General features: G+C 40.0%; 1 protein-coding gene across 2 annotated transcripts in view; it reads right to left on the bottom strand.

Annotated features, from left to right (window-relative positions):
* Window positions 1–17,546, bottom strand: part of KDM3B (lysine demethylase 3B) — a 60,190-nt gene extending 42,644 nt beyond the window's left edge. Inside the window, exons 1-3 of one of the 2 annotated variants that reach the window (XM_082379625.1) lie at window positions 17,302–17,546; window positions 4,888–5,055; window positions 2,003–2,116 (exon numbers count right to left, since the gene is read on the bottom strand). In XM_082379625.1, the coding sequence (XP_082235751.1) occupies window positions 2,003–2,116; window positions 4,888–5,055; window positions 17,302–17,493 (474 nt within the window). In that variant the 5' untranslated portion in view covers window positions 17,494–17,546. The remainder of the gene's footprint in view (window positions 1–2,002; window positions 2,117–4,887; window positions 5,056–17,301) is intronic. The other variant, XM_082379626.1, reaches the window with a different exon arrangement.
* Window positions 17,547–19,994: the final 2,448 nt, after the last annotated feature.

The following is a 19,994-nucleotide window of genomic DNA, read 5'->3' as shown; positions in this document are numbered from 1 at the left end:
TTTTCTTTTCTTTTTTAATAAATTTATTTATTTATTTATTTATTTATTTATGGTTGTGTTGGGTCTTTGTTGCTGCACGCGGGCTTTCGCTAGTTGTGGCAAGCGGGGGCTAATCTTCGTTGCTGTGTGCGGGTTTCTCATTGCAGTGGCTTCTCTTGTTGCAGAGCACCGGCTCAAGGCACGCGGGCTTCAGTAGTTGTGGCTCGCAGGCTCTAGAGCGCAGGCTCAGTACTTGCGGCGCATGGGCTTAGACGCTCTGCGGCATGTGGGATCTTCCCGGATCAGGGATCGAACCCGCGTCCCCTGCATTGGCAGGTGGATTCTTAACCACTGCGCCACCAGGGAAGTCATGTATTTATTGATACCCTAAGTTTATGATGTCTGTTTACAAGATGAATCATCTGTCAGTACACTACATCAAGATTGCCTTATATAATACAAAACACTAGATGTTATAACTATTAGTAACACTAGATATCAAAAATGAAAAGATAATGTGAAAAAAATTCGTATTAATTTATAGGTACTGTATTTACTGAAAAAAATCCACATATAAGTGGACCTGCGTAGTTCAAATCCGTGTTGTTCAAGGGTCAACTGTACACTATATCTTTCTACATACGACAGTATATTAAAGGCTCTGAGAAGACGTGTAGGAAAAAAACATGTTTAGGTCAGCGTTTCTCAAACTTATTTGACCACAAAACATTTTATTCCATGTAAATCTTTTTGTTTATTTTGATACTTATCCAACATTCACTGAGTGCCTATTCATATAAGCACTAGGATTACGAGATGAATAAAGCAAGACTGATGAGAGGGAGTGAGGCCTAATGAGGGAGGAAGACATATCAACAACAAAAAAATCATTAATATTACACAGAACACAGTTCAGGAAATACTGCTCTTGGCTGCCTCAATAAGACAGCAAAACTCTTGGAAGTCTCCTAATTTTTAACCTTCAGACAGTAACCCTTACAAGTGAGAAATAAATATTACCCTCCATAAATTCTGAAACTCTAACTCAGACACTAGTTTGTTTAAACTACTAACTTATCCCTTTTTTTGTAACTAAAAATATACCTAAGCTCTTCAGTATTTAATGTTGCTTGGAACCAGCCCAAATTCCCAGCTTCCCTGCCACGGACGTAAGTATAGGACCTCTTAGACTCAAGTTATAGAAGCAGCCACCTCTGGGAAGCCACCTCTTCTGAGGAAACCCTCAGAATTGCAGTCCTAAGTCTTAAATGGTTTTAGGGTGGGGTGGGGGTGTGTAGCGGAGGAAAGAAGCCTCAGCTACCAAATACACTTTTCAAGGGAGCAAAGAAACTTTAAAACGTACATGGAATTACTGGGAGGAAGAACTTGATTCAATGTTAAAAGAAAAGGGGACAATATAATTAATTGACTTATACTGCCACCTGTGCAGGCTGATGATAGCCAGACCAATACATCTGACCTCTGAGACAATTATGGGGTGTTCTGTGGGCCCCTCAACTCAGCCTTTCCAAGATTAAACTGATGTTTTATCCTCCCTAAAATGTTGCTTTTTCTATTATTCCATCTCTTTGAAAGCATACACCATCAACTGTGGCATCCATGGAATTGTTTTACTCCATTGTTCTCATCTGGGCTGATTTTGCCCCCTCTGGAACAACTGGCAGTGTTGGGAAACATTTCTGCTTATCACAACTCAGTGCTGGCATCTAGTAGGTAGAGGCCAGGGATGCTGTTAGACATCAAACAATACACAGGATAGCCCCCTATGAAAAAGAATACAGACCAAAAATGTCAATATCGTTGAGGCTGAGAAACCTTGGTCGAGACTGTTGAGGAATAATATTAAAATTTTAATCTAAGATTCCCACCATTCTCTGTAATTTTATAATGATTTTAAAAATATTATCTGAAATAAAAAAGGGGGGGAAGCACCCTATTTATAATCAACAGAGAAATTAGCAAGGAGAGAAATAAGTTTAGGACTAGACCAAGTGTTAAGTACCTGGAACAAATGCAACCCATTAGCATCTGACAGGAAACGAAGCTCTCGATCCAGAAGGTATTCAACTGGAACCACAGAACCCAAACCGAGTTTATCTACTAGGGGAGTGAAAGTCTGTGAAGTACAATGACAAGAAATGGATTAGAACTTGGAAAAGAAAATAAATAACAATTCAACTGAATATCTAACTGCAGAGAAAATATCCATTATTAATATATCTTTCACCCCAGTAAATATAGATAAGCTAAAGCATAAGTCCTCAGAGACATTCCCAACCTAGCATCTGCCCCTCAAATAATCATATGAAGCAAACCAGAGCATAAAGTCAGTTCAATACTCTTATTTACAGCTAAAAAGGACAAGAAGAACGGGAAATTCCTCATTCTCTCTAGCGATCTGACTAATCTTGTCAGGCTCCAAGAGGGCTAAATTACAGTAAGTTCCCAGAATGAAGAGTCACACCATTATCATCTCTGGAACTCCTGAAACCTTCATGAGATTTCTAAAATGATCAGTGGTATAAATATGCATGGGCAAATTCACATTACTGTTTCGTAAATAAACTGCCTACTAAAGTCACCCAGGGACCCAGACACATTTGAGCTTCTTCTAAAAGTTCAACTGGAAAGTGGTCTTAAAAACAAATGAAAAAAGACAGTTCAGTAAGTGATGATATGTATAATCAATAGGTTAAAAAGTTTTGTTTTGAATATTATTTAATTTGGTTAATAACAGGAGAACTAGATTTAAAAAAAAAATCTAACTATTTATGCCTACACTTTGCTAAAAGAACAGATAGGAACAAATGGATACTCTCAGAATTAAATTTTATAGCACTATTTTGTCTGACTTCAGAAAACAAAACTTAATAATTAAAAAAAAAAAACAAAAAACTTTAGGGAATTCCCTGGCGGTCCAGTGGTTAAGACTCCATACTTTCACTGCTGTGGGCCTAGGTTCAATCCCTGGTCGGGGAACTAAGATCCCACAAGCCGTGCTACATGGCCAAACAAACAAAGAAACTTTAAACATAACCAACAAAAGCAAAAATAAACAAGTGGGACTACATCAAACTTAAAAGTTTCTACAAGGCAAAAGAAATGATGCAACATAGGGAATGGGAGAAAATATTTGCAAATCATATATTTGATAAAAGGTTAATATTCAAAATATATTAAAAAAAACTCATACAACTCAAGAGCCAAAACCCCCCACAAATATCCCCAGCTGACAGCCAGCAAGGAGACTGGAACTGAATTCTGCCATAAACATGGGAGGTTAGAAGAGGACCACCTACTATAGATGAGAACATAGCATTGCAAACAGCAATTTTTGCCTTGTAAGATTCTGAGCTAAGAAGTAGGACACAAAGTGTCTGTACTTCTAACTTACCCAACTAATAAATGGGTGTTAATTTAAAATGCTAAAAACAAAACAACCCCCCCCCCACAAATAATCTGATTTAAAAATGGGCAAATCACCTGAATAGACATTCTTCCAAAGATAGATGAATGGCCAACAGGTACCTGAAAAGGGGCTCAACTGCACTAATCATCAGGGAAATGCAAATCAAAACCACGATGAGTAATCACCTCACACCTATTAGAATGGCCATCATCAAAGACAAAGATGACAAGTGCTGGCAAGGATGTAGAAAGGGGGAACTCTTGTGCACCATCAGTGGGAATGTAAATTGGTGCAGCCACTATGGAAAACAATATGGAGGTTCCCCCCAAAATTAAAAATAGAACTACCATATGATTCAACAACCCCACTTCTGGGTATTTACCCAAAGGAAATAAAATCATATCTTGAAGAGATATGTGCAACCCCATGTTCACTGCAGCAGCATTTACAATAGCGACGACATGGAAACAACCTAAGTGTCCGGTGATGGATGAATGGATAAAGAAAATGTGGTGTACACACACACACACACACGAATATTATACACAATGAAATATTATTGAGCCACAAAAAAGGAGGAAATCCTGCTATTTACAACAACAGCTGAATCTCCAGGGCATTATGCTAAGTGAAATAAGTCAGAGAAAGACAAATATGGTCTGATTTCAATTACATGTGGAATCCAAAACAGCTGAAATCAAACACAGAGAATATACCGGTGGTTGCCAGGGGTGGAGGAAGTGAGGGAAATGGGTGAAGGTAGTCAAAGGATATAAACTGCAATAATAAGATGAGTAAGCTGTGGGGAGCTAATGTATAGCATGGTGACTATAGTTAATAATGCTGTACTGTATACTTGGAAGTTGCTAAGAGAGGAAATCTTAAAAGTTCTTACCACATATGTGTTGTGAGAAGCAAATTAGATAATATGTAGGAAAGTACTCTATACAACAGTGAGATTATTATACCTTATTGAGATTATTAAAGTGTTCTGCAAAGTTAAAAAAAAAAGTTCTTACCACATACACAAAAACCTATGTGAGACAATGGATGTGTTAATTAACTTTATTGTGACAATCATTTCACTATATATAAAAAATCATCACATTATACACAAACTTACACAATGTTATATATGTCAATTCTATCTCAAAAAAGCTGGAAAAAAATAAAATACGTTCTATGGAAGAAAAAGACTTTAAGGATTACAAACATTGTTTCATAACATAACTATGAGAAAAGAAAGGTAAAAAATTATTTAGAAACAAAGTATCAAATATTATCTAATATAAAAAGTATGGGAAGACACAGGAGAAAAGATCTCTCCCAGTTTTTACTTTGGTAACTTCAGAATCAAAGTGTGTTAAGGACAAAGCACTGGGAGTTTTGGGAATTCTAAAGAGTTCAGCTCTTGGGTAAATACCATATAGAATAGGAATAAAGCCCAAATATGTTCCTAGCCAATAAAAGTCACTCACCAGGGCCGGCCATTGTGCAATTGAGACTCGAGTGCCCTGGACAAGGACTGGGTCCTTCCGGGGTGCCCATACTAGAGACCCTTCCAGCAAAAGTACAATAACTTCTTCAGCATGAACTTTAACCCAGGAGTGTTGCTTCCAGCTACAGCCATCAAATTCTACAAAGATCTGGAAAAAGAGATAAAAAGCCATCTTGAGGTCACATTTGGAAAAATCCCACACTATAATATAAAAACAAACACAAACCCCCTGTTTTGAAAAACTGACTAGGTAAAATTCTACTAACTTGTTTTTAAGTTCTTTTAATGGATTTCAGTAAAAACCAATCTTACTTCAGAGCCAGGAAGTTGGTCTCATCCTCACTCTGAAAAGAGCGTACAGATTTAAGGGGGCGTGAGTTATCTACAGTTAGTAATTTCTAGCCGTGATCCTACTGAGATTTACAACTCTTAGTTTCCAATTCACATCTAAGCACACTAGCTGGGGGCTTACTATGTATAAGGCACTATGCTAGGTTCAGGAATACAGAGGGGAATCTAGCACACCTCCTGGTCTCAAGGAGCTCACAGTCCAATAGGTAGGAAGAGAAATTTTTTATACTTCTACTGAAAATGACTGTGAACTTTTAAAATTAATTTTGAATAGGTTATATACACACAGTACAAAATTCAAAAGGATAAACAATTAAAAAAAAAAAACCCTCCCAGTCCCAAGTGTGGATTTTTAAAGTACCACTGACTGCCAGGAGTGATCCCATATCTGCTAGCAGAGGCACACCGTTGTCACAACAATGCTTTGCTTCCTCCCAGAAAAGATACTCCACCTTTTCAGATATACTTAAGTAGAATCTGTAAAGAGTTTCTGAAAGCAATTCATATTAAATGAAACTACATTCTTCTAATAAATAGTATGCTTAGGTTTAACTTTTCCATATAAATTCTGACATCTGAGCATGTTCTACACAGCAATAAAAGCAAGACATATGCATATAGGTATCAATATTTAGAACAGATATGTCTAGTGCCTAAAATATAGCTGGTTACAAAATAAAGGCTAGAGTATTTATATCCCTCTTCATTTTCAAAGGATTTTAGTTGGCTTTTGGGAAACATATACAATAAGATGATAAAATATAAATTAAAAAACCAGGGCTAAGCAAACTACAACAGGAAGTCACTATCAAAGTGTAAAAAGAGGGAAAACTTAAGCAGGCAATAAGGATCTATACAGCTGTATGACTGAGTGACATATGATGAATGATTGATTGATTGATTGACTGACTTGGCTCTGAGCTTCCTAAAGGCCAATCTGAAAATGGAGAGGTCAGTGGCATATTCATCACTGGCAAAAAGTAAAACACAAACCAGTTTCTCAGGGAAGCAACACTTTTCCAACTACTTGGCTCTACAAGAAATTTCTCACATGACACTTCCTAAGGCAGCAATGAGTGATGTAGGACAACATCAGAATCCCCACAGCAGTCATTCTCAACTAGGAATCACAGAGTCACCAGGAATATCTTAAGTACTAAGGGTACTAAGCATTTCCTGTAGACTAAATACTAGAGGTCTGGTACATGTGTCACCATTATTTTTCAAATATATGTAGATCATATAATGAATAAAGTTCAAATCCATTAAAATTGTTACTGAAGTCACAACAACTTTTGTCAGTATATTAGTTCCCATCCAGTCAAGCTAAAAATTAGAGTTACAACTATATGAAAATTTACGGTACTTATACTTGAAAAGTGTGGAACCACTCAGTAGCCTAGCATTAGGCTTAATCTCTTCACAGGTAATAAATACTTGTGAATTGAAGTGCACTGCTGGAAAAGCTATTCCAGAAATTAAATTCATTATACAAAGCTCCAGTTTTATTATTATACCAATATTTTATTATTTATAATATACCAAGTAACCTTCACTTCTACTTAAAAAAAAAATGATGGGAAAATAAGGCTCAGAAAGGGGAAGCATGATTTTACTGCAATACCTTTAACATGTGAACAGGAAAGAACATTAAACTGCAATACATTTAACATATGAATGGGCTCACTCATATATTCACATATGTTCTAGGGGAATCAAAAACAACTTTAAGTAACTTGCTGATAACTGGAAAAAGATGTATTCAAACTTACATTTAAGTGCAGACTCAGGCACCAGGAAAGGTAGTAATGGACAGAGCTTGGGGATTATGTTCCGGGAGGCTTGGATTTCAGTCTTAGCCCCACCCTCTACTAATCACAAAACTTGAGCAAATCACTCTCCCCTCCTCAAGTCTTGGTTTCCTCCCTTGTGATAAGACACACCTGTCTTACTTACCCTCAGACTGGTTGTGAAGATTAAATAAAGTAATGGATTCAAAAGCACTTTGGTCAACTGCAAAGCACTACTTGGGCAATAACATGCCATAAGATAAACAGAAATAAAATAAAGTATAGGGGGTGTTCAGAGGCAGGAGAGATCACTTCAGGTGTGCAAAGGGACTGATACAGGCTGAGGTTAAAAAAAAAAAAAGTCCCAGTCAAATTCTAGGATGGCCAGGAGCTATAGCACACTGGGGAAGGAGTGGGAAATGAGACTAAAAAGACTAAGAGTCGATGTGGAAGACCCCGAATACTGGGATAAAATTTGGGTTCATCCAGCTGCCAATGGGAGATGTGTTTATGTGTGTGTGGGTGTGTATATGTGCAATTGCCATTAAAAGGTTTCTGATCGAGGTCAAAATTGAACAAAACAGTTGGTTTTAGGACAACTCAGCTACTCAGTGGATGTAGATGGTTTAGAGTTGGGGGTGGGATGGGGAACAGGGGGTGTTCTTACATGATCTAGAGTGGGAGCAGTGAGACTAGGAAGGAAGTTACTAGTGCTCGTGAGAATCGATGAGTCCTATCATCAAGCATGATGACTGGCTGGATATAAGAAGAAGGGAAAATTCAAAAATGACCTGGATTTTTCACCTGAGACTAGGAGAACAGTGGTCCCATTACTGTTCAGTGGTGCCATAACTGATGTCTGGAGGAGGCAATGGCTGAAGGACAGACAAGACCTTGCAAGCCATGAAAAGGAGCAGAGACTGTTGAAGCCCCAGGCGGAGTCTGACCCTGAGTGACACAGTACTCTACTGGGCATCACTTAGAAAACCGGAGGTTGAGGCTCCATGGTGCCTGACAGCTAGGTGCCATGCTATAGTTCTAATCCGCCAACCACTTTAAAAATCAACATACGAGTCACAAAATTCTAAGTCATCCCAACACACAAATATAGGAACACACTAAAAGAAATCACTGTACTAAAGCTGTAACGATTTTAATTCTTCATAGATAAGAACTTGAACATTTAAAAAGTTAATATTCAGGAATCCTATCATCACACATCTGAAAACACCATGGAAAAGCTGAAATATTTGAAAGTAATATTTCACCTAATTTAAGGGCAATTATTTCCTAACCTGCCTGGGCAAAGGAATAAAGTGTTGAACTTGACAACCACAGTGCTATATGTTCTAGGATCAAGCAACAGCTCTAAGCTAATAATACGAATATGTTTTGAGAGCAATATGGAATGTGGATATATGTAAACATGTTCTACCAGCATTAAGGCTTGTTTCTGGCCCTAGCACCGTGCTTCACTTCCTAGCTAGAGATGGAAGGAGTTAGAACATATAAGGTGAAGAATCATTTCAGGTCAAAGCATACAGAACATGAACTCTTAAAATGGTAGTGGCCAGGTCACAGGACAGAAAGAAGGGATATAAACTAACAAAAATCAATGGTGGTTGTTGGACTGAGTTAGAGACGGCCAAGGCAGGTTGATAATCTGGACAGAACAGAACTAAAACACTTTGAGTTGATTTTTTTTAAGTCTGTTAAAAATTTCTACTATTAGAGTAAAAGCAGCAAATAGTACTATACATTGTACAGCTAGAACCCAAGGACTAGATGTGTAAAATATTTCCTTAGTTAAGAAGAGTTAGTGGTAAAACTCCTGCTTTCATTTCAAAATCTCTTTCATGGTCTACACGTGATGTACATTCATTTGAGTGACATTAAAACGAAATAAAATTTTTTAAAAAATCAAATAAGTTAACCTAAGTTTGAAAAAAATCAAATGATAGTAATCTGAGTAATATAGACCTTCATGTTTATCACGTAATCATGTAATAATCAGTTTGGATTCTGGTTCTCCCTAAGGCCATTCTTACTACAATTAATAAAATTATTCATTTATTCACTCACTCAACAAAAATAGACAGAACTCCTCAAAAATATAGGTGTGTGCGCGCATGTACAGCACTTGCCAGGGCTAAGAGTATCAAGGTGAATAAGGAAGCACTCGGCAGGAGGGAATCAAACCCTAGATGAGCCAACAGAAAGGTACAGAAATTATTACAGAGTTATGTAATAAGGGCAATAATAAAGACTGAACATGCTAGAGAAGGCGTCTGCCATGGTAAACTAGAAAGGTTTCACAGAAGAGGTAGTAGTATACAAGCTGTATCTCAAAGGACAAACTATATTCTTCTGGCAGAGAAGGGAGAGAAAGACTTTCCAGCAGGTGCAAAGGCAGAGAAACTAAGAGCAGATTGAGTGTTCTAGAGAAGGATTAGGATAGGGGAGGTAATAGTATTTTAGCCTTATCAGTAAATGTTCCTTTTTTTTTGTTTTTAAACATATTATTTATATAATAACTTTTTTTTTTTTTAAAGGAAAGAATTAACTTTGGGATCAGGTTGGAAGGGAACTCATAGAGGCAAGAAACTGGAGGCAGGGAGACCAATTATAAAGTGATAAAAACCCAGGTAAAAGATGTAAAAGGCCTAAACCAATAAGACTGTGTAAATGAAAAACATATTTGAGAAATTAGAGATAAAAATAACAGGATATGGTGATGATTGTGAGAGGGTAAGGAAAATGGAAGACTAACTTCCAAGATTCCCAAATTTTCTTTTCCAGTTTTTCTAACTACATTCCAAACAAAATATGAACTCTGTTACAAATGATATTACAAAACTGGGATATCTTGACAGCCACAGTGGGGAATGATGCATGTCTAGAACACTGCTGTTTTCAAGCAAAAAATAATTTTCTCTCTATGGTTCCTTTGATCAAGAGAGAGATTTCTAACAATTACTCCCATTTTTTCCCCTACTTTCTAACAACCTCAATAAATAAAATGTTAAGTACTTGAGTACCACAGGAATAACCTGAATAAAAACTCAAGCATATAGATATATATGCTCTTAGGGGTAGAGGAATCACAAAGATCTGGATTTGCATCCCAACATCCCTTATCTGTGTAACGGGGAGCAGGTTACTTTAGCCTCTTTGAGCCTTACTTCCTTTGCCTATTAATACGGACAGTAAGTACCTCAAAGAATTACGGCAGGATTAAACGAAATAACGTAAAATGCCTAGCAGATCTTGGGCTCCTGATAAACATGCATTCCGTATGCAAACTCATACGACTGGTCAGAATATAAACTGGTATGACTTAAAAGAAAAAAAAAATTGTCATATATCAAGAATCTTAAATATGTGTATATTCTGTGTTTCCATAATACCACTCCTGGCAATAATCCTAGGAAATGACCCTGAAAACAGAAAGGGCTTTATTCACAAAAATGGTCATCAATGAATTATTAAAAAAGCCTAAAATCTGAAACAATTTCAATATCCAATGAAAGAAGAACAGTTAAATAAATTATCCAGGTTAAATAAATTACAAGATTTTCTTAGAATTTATTGCTTCCCTTTCAAGTACGAAAGCACCTGAAGCACATGTTATCTGTGGAAAATACAGAAAAGCACAAAGAAAATTAAAATCACCTATAATACAAAAGTTTTTGGTAATACAGGAAAATAATTGTCACATAAGTGAAAAGCAAAACTCAAAACTGAAAATACAGGGCTTCCCTGGTGGCGCAGTGGTTGAGAATCTGCCTGCCAATGAGGGGGACATGGGTTCGAGCCCTGGTCTGGGAGGATCCCACATGCCGCGGAGCAACTAAGCCCGTGAGCCACAACTACTGAGCTTGCGTGTCTGGAGCCTGTGCTCCGCAACAAGAGAGGCTGTGATAACGAGAGGCCCGCGCATCGCGATGAGGAGTGGCCCCCACTTGCCCCAACTAGAGAAAGACCTCGCACAGAAACGAAGACCCAACACAGCCATAAATAAATAAATAAATAAATAAACAAATAAATAAACCCAAAGTTAAAAAAAAACAAAACAAAACTGAAAATACAGTATGAATTCAACTTTTAGCAATTCTACAAAAAGATTAGAATATGTATCAAAACATAGCAGTTTTTTAATGGGTTATGACACTATAGGGGCTATTTTTTTTTACTTATATTTTTATTAAAATAATTTCTACATTTTGTATACTAGGCGCGTATTACTTGAGAATCAGAAAAACAAAACATCTAATGCTTCTAATCCAGCAACTCAGATGTAAATCACAAAAACCAATGGACAATGTACTTTGGATGGGGGTCCCAAATATAAATCCAAACATGTAAAGAAAAAAATTAGTAGTGAGTCAATATCAGTAAAAATATATAAAAGAAAAAATCTTAAAGATCAAGTATAAATACCTTATAACAGGGGGCCACAGAGTAGAAAATCCATAATAAATCAGAAGTGAAAGTTAACCTAATACTGGCTTCTAAATATGCTATTTCTTAAGATAAGGTGGTCAGAGAAGGATTGTAAAATAATAGTAAAAAATGCATGTGTTCCCTGTTCTTGATGAACTTAGAATCTAGTAGGGGAGATAAACTATATACCTTATTATGTATCTATATCAAGAAAAACTGTGATAAATATTCCAAAAGAGGTATCCACAAAGTGATAAAGGAGCAAAGCAAAAAACACTCTGGGGATTTAGAAAGGCTTTATAGAGGTGAAATAACCTAGAATGGACAGGCTTTCTTTTCTCTTTATAGGATTTCAATGGATGACAAAATCAAAAGCAAAGGGTAAAGGGGGAATAAAACAATGGAAGCCAGAAAGTACTAGGAAAGCAGAGGATCACCGAATCAGGACTGCTTGCTGTAAATATTCTTTTGGCAACACCCTACTTTCCTTGTCTGATTCTGTGCATGACAAGGATCTGTCTTATCTGTAATTTGGTCTCTTGAGGAGACCAGGAGGGGGTTCTGTGCAGATCTCTGGATAGGTTTATCTCCCACTGTAGATTAATAACCTTACATGTGGATTTACAAATCAGTCTCCAGAGTTTGGTTAGTGGGAATCAGTCCCCTAGAGCCTGATTACCTGTGAAGTCACACAAAAAACCCCCAGAACTCCTGCCTTTGTAAAACTGAGAGAGATAGCTGTATGAGTCACTACTAAACAATCAGGCAGGTTTTACCCAACTACAGAACAAGGGTAAAAGATACTTTGGCAGTAGGGATAGTGGGGTGAGGAGGGCTTAAAAACCACCAACCTGTCAAAGGCAGCGGAAAACTGAGAAGCAGCAACAGGTGTTGTGTCCCCCAGGCCTTGTGGAAGCAAAGCCTACAGGAACCCATTCCAGCTGTTGTTGAGAAAATCACTAACAGAAAACACCATGTTACTTACAGGAGCAACTAAGCCCGTGTGCCACAACTACTGAGCCAGCGCTCTAGAGCCCGCGAGCCACAACTACTGAGCCCGTGTGCCGCAACTACTGAAGCCCTCGCGCCTAGAGCCTGTGCTCCCCAACAAGAGATGCCATCGCAACGAGAAGCAGAGTGCAGGTGAAAAGTGTGAGTAGAGGGCCTCACACTTAAACGTTATATATTCTTTTGTACAATCTCATTTTTATTTCAAGTTCTCTAATCCGCACACTGATCCACAAAACATATTCTATTGACTTTAATAAACAGCATATGATACTATAATATTATTCAGATTTTTATTTAATTTTGGAATTATAAGCAAGAAAAGGACACTTAAGGATAATCATTAAAAGCCATAATTTCCTGTTTCAATTAGGGCTTAAATTCTGTGTTTGAACACAGGTTGAGAATAAATTATATTGGACTGTACACTGGAAACCTGACTATAATTATTACATTATATAGAAACAAAGTAGAGAGGTATTTTAAAGTCCACCTAATCTGAAACAAAGAGAGAACATTGGAGGAGGAGGTTAAAAAAAAAAAAAAAAAGGCGGGTAGTCTTCCACTCCTCTTGGAAGACTCCCAGATGGAAGAAACACGGTACTAGCCCAGACGCTGCCACAATTATTACATTATCTCAAATCAAAGAAAAGGAGTATTTTAGAGACCACCTTTCCCCCAGATGAAGATAAAAGATTAAGGGATTAAAAAAATTAAGGCAGATATGCTTTTACTCCTGTTGCAAGTTCTGGACAGCTGAGATAGGTAAGATACACATTCAAAACAAATCAGTGCTACTAAAAGCATCATTTAATTCTATCATACAGAAAGAAAAGGATGGTTTATTTAATAAAATTGGTGCTGCCCCAATTGGTTACTACCCCGTAGGAAAAGTTAGATTGTCCATCACACATGCCACTTACAAAAATATTCCAGATGGACCAAAGATCTAAAGGTAAAAATAAATGAAACATTAGAAAGAAAAGCTGAAGAATATTTATATAGGCTCAAGGTGGCAGGGGGAGGTCCTCTTCCCAAGCAATTAAACCCTTCTTAGAAGCCATTTAGAAAGGTCTAAGAGATCTGATGATACATTTTATTTTTCTGTGCAGCAAAGCAACCCAGAAATAGTTAAAAGACAAATGAGAGAAAATACACACTTGACAGGTAAAGGGGTTAATGTGCCAAACATGCACAGAACTTGTACAGAATAAGAAAACTTCTTGTACAGAATAAGAAAACTTCCATTTTTTCAAATACGCAAAAGGTTGGCATAAATAACTCATAAAAAATGTAAGAGGCCAATAAACATAGAAAAAGATCAGTAGTCATGAAATGCTAGATACTATTTTTCACCCATCAGATTGCCAAAAACAACAAAGACCAATGACACCAGTGATGGCAAGGATGAAGGGAAACAAGCATTGCCTGAATGCTGGTGGGAGTATGAAAAGCTAAAATCTCATAGGAAAATAACCTGGCATTAACTAATACAATAAAAAAATATACATGTACTCCTTAACCCAACAATCCTGGATAGCTAAACTACAGAAATAAAACCATGATTACACAAAGATATATGTACAAGTATATTAACTGCAGCATTGTTTGTAAGCGCCCCAAATTTTAAAATACCTTGAATGCCCATCATAAAGGGTACGTCCATTCTATGGAATATAATGTAGTTATCTAAAAGGATGAGTAAGAGCTACAGGTACTGATGCCCATGGTCTAATGTTAAATGGAAAAAAGAAAAGCAGGCTACAGATATTGTGCAGTATGATACCATTTGCTGAAAAAAAAAAAAAAGCAACCTTTTGTATAGAAATAAATGTTTTCATATTTTTTGTACCAGTATTGAGAAAGGCGCACAAGGCTTCTTTGATAAGTGGAAGCTGGTAAAGGATGGAGATTGTTGGCTTTCCCGTGTTTATGCTTGGCTGTTTGACATTCTGCAAAATGCAAGTTTTGCTTTTATAACAAAAAAAGAAAAATCCACTATTTTTGGTTTGTGTGTTTATTTACCATACGTATATATGTGAAGGTCCCAAGGTCTCTGCCACTTACATGGACCAATAATGAACCAGAAACACAAGGAGGACACAGAGTTAGAAAAGAAGTTAGAGGTAAAGGCATAAAAATCCATTAAACTAATTTTGCAACTAGACTTTTTTTTTTCCCACATAACAGGCCTATTTTGAAATACAAATAAAGCTACTATTCCATGAGGGGGAAAAAAGCTGTTTATCTACTTAATCTAAAAATCTCAGTAGTTATTTGTCAGCATAGCTTTGGTGAGGAAGATGCCCACCTAACAAATCCTTTTCAACAAAACTCTTGATCAACAAGATCCTGACTTATGGCTTTGGAACTGTTTTCCAAAAAAAAAAAAGGGTTCATTAATGGATCAGGACTACATTTTGAAAGATTTCTGGATCAAAAAGTATTTAGAAAGAGGATATTAATGGAGCTTAAAATTGCAAAGTGTTTTCAATCACTTCAAAAACTCATTCATTCAACCCTCAATTACTCATCCTTAACAGGGGGCGCCCTGCCATGCATTACTCAAAACTAAGCATGCCTGAAAACATCTTAAACATAACTGAATGAAAATCTGCCCAATCACAGGCCAGCTGCTTGCAAACTCCACCCTTGAGTACAGGAAGAACACTTTTGATTGGAAGACAGTTGTGTTTACTACGGGTGTGTGGTGCAAACTGGAAAGGCCCACATGCCTAGGGTCCAAAGGAAATCTCTTTAATGAAAAAGGAAAACAAACGGCCAGTTCTGATCCTTTATTAATTATTGTCATTAACAGAACCTCATCATCACAACAGCAATTCTTGAGCAATTTTGCAAGATGGTAAAAAATTTTAAACGCTCTGAGTTTTGTTGTGGCTGTTTTCTTAAATATGTCCCTTGATTATACACACAAGACAAGTGTAAGAGTATTCTTAAAACCAAAACTGCCTTTGTTTTTATATGCATAAAGCTCTATGCAAGACCTCAACACAGTTGTAATATACACTTTGCTTTAATTTTCAAGAATCACTGCAACTTTTTACTTGGTTTGAGAAACCAATTCCAAGGGCAGTGGTAGAACTACTCAGTATTTAGCTTAGTAGGTGTCCAGCATCTCAGTGAGCTTCAAAAACCTCTGCCCTTAGGGAGCCCAGCAAACAACAAAGTGAATGGGTAGCCATTTCAGGTGCAGAGCTCATTAGCAATTCATCTGATGGAGGAAACAACTAGAACATAAAACTTTGACTGAAACGCTAGGACAGACTAAGCCTTTGGTCAAAATATGCATATAATGGTGGATCTTAAGTTTTGCATTTAAGGGGGTAAATTACTGGATCTGAGAGGGACACCGCTCTCCTGTCCAAGCCTAAAAAGCAATCTTCTAAAGAAAGCGTAAAGGAATTTAAATCCAAATCCTCCTTGTTAATCATCGTCCTCACCCCACTATATTCCTGTTATCTCTACAAATTCGCCCCACTGAAGCCTAATAAATGTCCAAGCAGCCTTTTTCTTATAGAGCATGGAGAAAGATCAAAGTGAACGAACTCAAGTAGCAGAAGCCTAAGCCAGCCACAAGCAAAACAACCCATAAAGCTTGCGTATCAGGAAGAAAAACAAAAAGCCTAACACCACTGATCAATAGGTAGAAAAACGAGTATCAGAAACCTGCAATATTAATATCAAATCTTACGAGTTCCCGTTTACAGCGAATAAAATATCTGCAGAAGCAAGTTCATCAAGAAAATTTTCCTTCTGCCTGAACATCTATAACAATCCAAAAGAATCCCCCTATTTTTCACAGCCTTATCTCAACAGAGAAGCTAGGGCCGTTATCAGAATGAGGAACTAAAGAGGTTTGCCAAAGCTCAAAGGCAGTATTTTGCCGCCACCTTAACAAAAATAACACATCATGATCCCGAATGCTAGTTAAGTTCTATTACTGAACAACTTTAATCACAAAATACACCAAGACAAGTATTCAAAAGCGGCCGAGCCCCAACACAAAGTTTCAAAACAAAACCTCTCCCAAGGTTTGGGGGAGTAGCCCAGCTACGAGCAAAAAAGCACCACCCAACAGCCCCATTCGGCTGCCAAGACAGATCTCAAACTTATCAAAACCAGCTACAACGGCAGCTCCTGTCACCCAAAAGCGCAGAGAGAGGAGCCTGAAGAGAATCCTGAGAGCTGGCCTTTCTGGAGACCGCCAGGCCGAGCTCGGCTCAGACAAGGAGGAAGTAACTGCCAGCTAAAACAGCCCCGAGCAGCTCCAACTGCAGCCTCTCTGTTTCCTACAAGTGCCCACATTCCCGCCCCACTCGGGGCTCCAGGAAGAAGGGAACAGGGCGCAGGTCTCCCGGGAGAGGCTGGGGACTATAGGTCCGCGTCTTCAAGGAAGCAACGGCAGCACCGGCCGAACTCTGAGGGGCCCGGGAGCCCAGGGTGCGAGAGCCTGCTCCGAAGGCGTGTTTGGCGGGGGGGGGGGGAGGGGGGGCGGAAAACACTGAGAAAGGGGTCGCTCAGGAGGCGGGGCCTGCCGGGCGGAGGCAGTGGCTCCTAGTGCCCCGGCCGCCCCCCGGGGTAAACCGGGGCGCGAACCCCGACGCGGAAGCCATGCTGGCCAGAGCTCGGGGTGCTGAGATGCCGGCGGGGGGCGCTGAGGAAGTCTGGGGGCGCGGAACTGGGTCACCCCCATCCCACCGCCCCCTCACAAAGGCCCCCGGGGAGGCCGCCCGCAGGCCGTGCAACCCCGGCCTCGAGTGCCCGCCTCGGCCGCCACTCACCGCTAAGTCCTGGGGCACCGCCCCGCTCATGGCCCGCACCGTGCCGGCCCGCCAGGCCCGAGTGCGCAGCGCAGGCCCCGGATCTCCGCCCGCCGCCGCCGCCGCGGGGACCGAGGCCGAGGACGAGGCCGCGGTGTCCGCGAACAGAAGCAGCAGCCGCTTGCCCACCGGGGAGGCCGCCGCGTCCGCCATCGCCAGGGCCGGCCAGACCCGCGCTCCCGCCCGCCGCCTCCCACCACCTCCGCCGCCGAGCTCCCGATCCGCCCGCAAGGCCTCCCTCCGCACCACCCGCGGCCGCGGCTCCCCCCCCCCCACCCCAACAGCCACCACCAACCACCGGCGCCGCGCAGCGCCCCCCGTGGCCGGGAGCGGAGCCGCAACCCGGGCCCCGCACAGCGCCCCCCGCGCTCCGGAGCGGGACGGCAGCTCCGGGCCCCTCGCAGCGCTCCGCCCCAACCTCCCCGGGGCCTGCAGTGCCCCCTGCGGCAGGGAGGGGAATTGCAGTTTCGGCCGGGGTGGGGAAGTGGGCGGGTCCTTCAGTCCCCCGTGGCACCATCCTGGTGCCATATTTCCTTCAGGGGGCCCCTTTATCTGAGAAGGCTTTGGCTTACCCTCCTCGGACACCAAAGACTTTTACTGGGCTGGGGGCCTGAGGGGCAAATTACCTAGAGAGTTGATATTTTGAGCTAAAAAGTTAGTGCCCCAATACCCCATTGATTTCCGAACCTGAAAATAGGCATTACCCCTCCTGTCATTATCTTTTAGGAAACTTTCTTCCCATTGGTCCATGGGACACAATTATCTTTCTTCTCACTGGTCCATAACATGGTTCCCATTCTATATTACCAATACTTCATAGGTTCCTTTCCAATTGACCAATGTGTTACACACCCATTGTATGTAATAATGCCACCCTTTACATTGGCTGAAGGCCAGCATGCTTCCAACATCTCAGTATTTTGACATAACCCCATGGAGCTTCTTCCCCTTCCAAATCAGCCAACGTTATTAAGTCCAGGTGTTTCTCAATTCAACTTTCAGGGGAATTGGAAAGAGACCAGAAGTATATACATCTTACCATGGAAGTAGTGGGGCTGGGGACAAAGAAAACCTCACCACTCCTATCTGAATTCACAGGCATGGAAGATTGATACTCCTGTTAGAAAAGGGGCTGTAGAGAAGGGGAGATACAGAGATCTTTTTGCCTAGATTTTTATTCACACGGGGCAATGAGAAACCTAAGTCATTAATGTTGGTCATTTAGAGACTAGCACAAGTTCCATGGCCTTATGGATGCAGAGTATATGTGGAAACAGATATAAACCAGAAAAAGGTCCAGTATTAATGCATGATTACTACCGTAAAAGTCCCCATTTTTTTCAGTGATCTGACCTACAGACAGTTAAGAGCAGTAGAGTTCTTTCAAGACTTATGTGCCTACCCAGAAATTTGTCCATAGCCTTCTTTACCCTTGACCTACTTGTCTTCTAGCAAAAGTTGGGGGCAATAGGGAGGTACCAATTATTGACTTCAGTCAAAGTACAACATCCAGGGAAGTCACTCTAGAACTAACCCTGTGGAGCACCAAGGAAACATTTCCTTGGACTTTTTTTCTCTCTATTCATTATAACTTCCATTTCCCATAGCCAACCTGAGGACTGACTCAATGTTTTTCTGCGCCAAGGGACACCTCTTAAAGCACACGGCCCAAAAATTGTAGTTGGTAGGAGGGAAACAGGGGTGAATCCATACATGATCTAGCTGCCTTGCAGCTTTTCCATTAAAATTCACTGCTGGGATTTTCTCCCATATGGAGCTCTAATTACTGTCCCACTGTCCAAAGCTGGCTTCTCACAGCACTGACACAGAAACGTGCCTAAGCCCAGGGATGGGAAGGCAAAGGTAAAAAAATTAATTCAACAAATATGGCAGATACTTTTCATATGCCAGTAACTTTTCAAAGTGTTGGGACACAACACTGAATAAAACAAAACCTTTGCCCTCATGAAGTTTATATGCTTTCCTATACTTCAGGAATGGAAAATAAAATCACACTTGCCTTCACAGAAAATAAACAGTAGAAAAACCCAACAAAAAAACTGAACAGAAAGGAAAAAATGGAGAGGGAAGTAATTTTAGATGTTCAGGCTTTACTCCTGCTCTAACAGTAGGCGAAACAAAACAGCAGTCCTGAAGAAAGAACGAACCTATAATTCTGAGATTCTTTAACCACATGCTGTTGCCCTACCCCCTCAAAGCCCTTCTTCCTTTGTTTCCAGGGCAGGTGACAACTCCCACTCTTTTTAGAGTGCTTTTTTCATCCCCTCAAAGTTCCTGCTCCAGGTAATCAAGCCAATCCTGTCCCCTTGCACACTTCATTGGTATTCATTGATGAGTGCCACCAATTTGAAGCAGGAAACTGGGTTGGAGGCTAAGCAACTTGACTCTTCTTGCTGCCTGGCAAGTCAGCACCACAACTGGTAAAGAAAGGCTATGCCTTAGGGACAAGAGGCTCCTGCCTGGCTCTCTAAGCAACTATATTTCACCCACACACATTGGAAGAATGCTAACGTAGGGAGAAGAAAGGGTGGAATAGAAATGTCTAAAGAGAGAGAGAGAGAGCCATACAGCTTCTTTCAGCAAATGAACATTCCACATTGAAGCACTAGGGAAAATACCACCTTCTAGAGCAA

This window comes from Balaenoptera borealis, assembly GCF_965194805.1.
Source record: "Balaenoptera borealis genome assembly, chromosome: 2".
NCBI classification, from domain to species: Eukaryota; Metazoa; Chordata; class Mammalia; order Artiodactyla; family Balaenopteridae; genus Balaenoptera; species Balaenoptera borealis.
The sequence above is the reverse complement of the archived record's forward strand: the minus strand, read 5'-3'. Positions and strand labels throughout refer to the sequence as shown.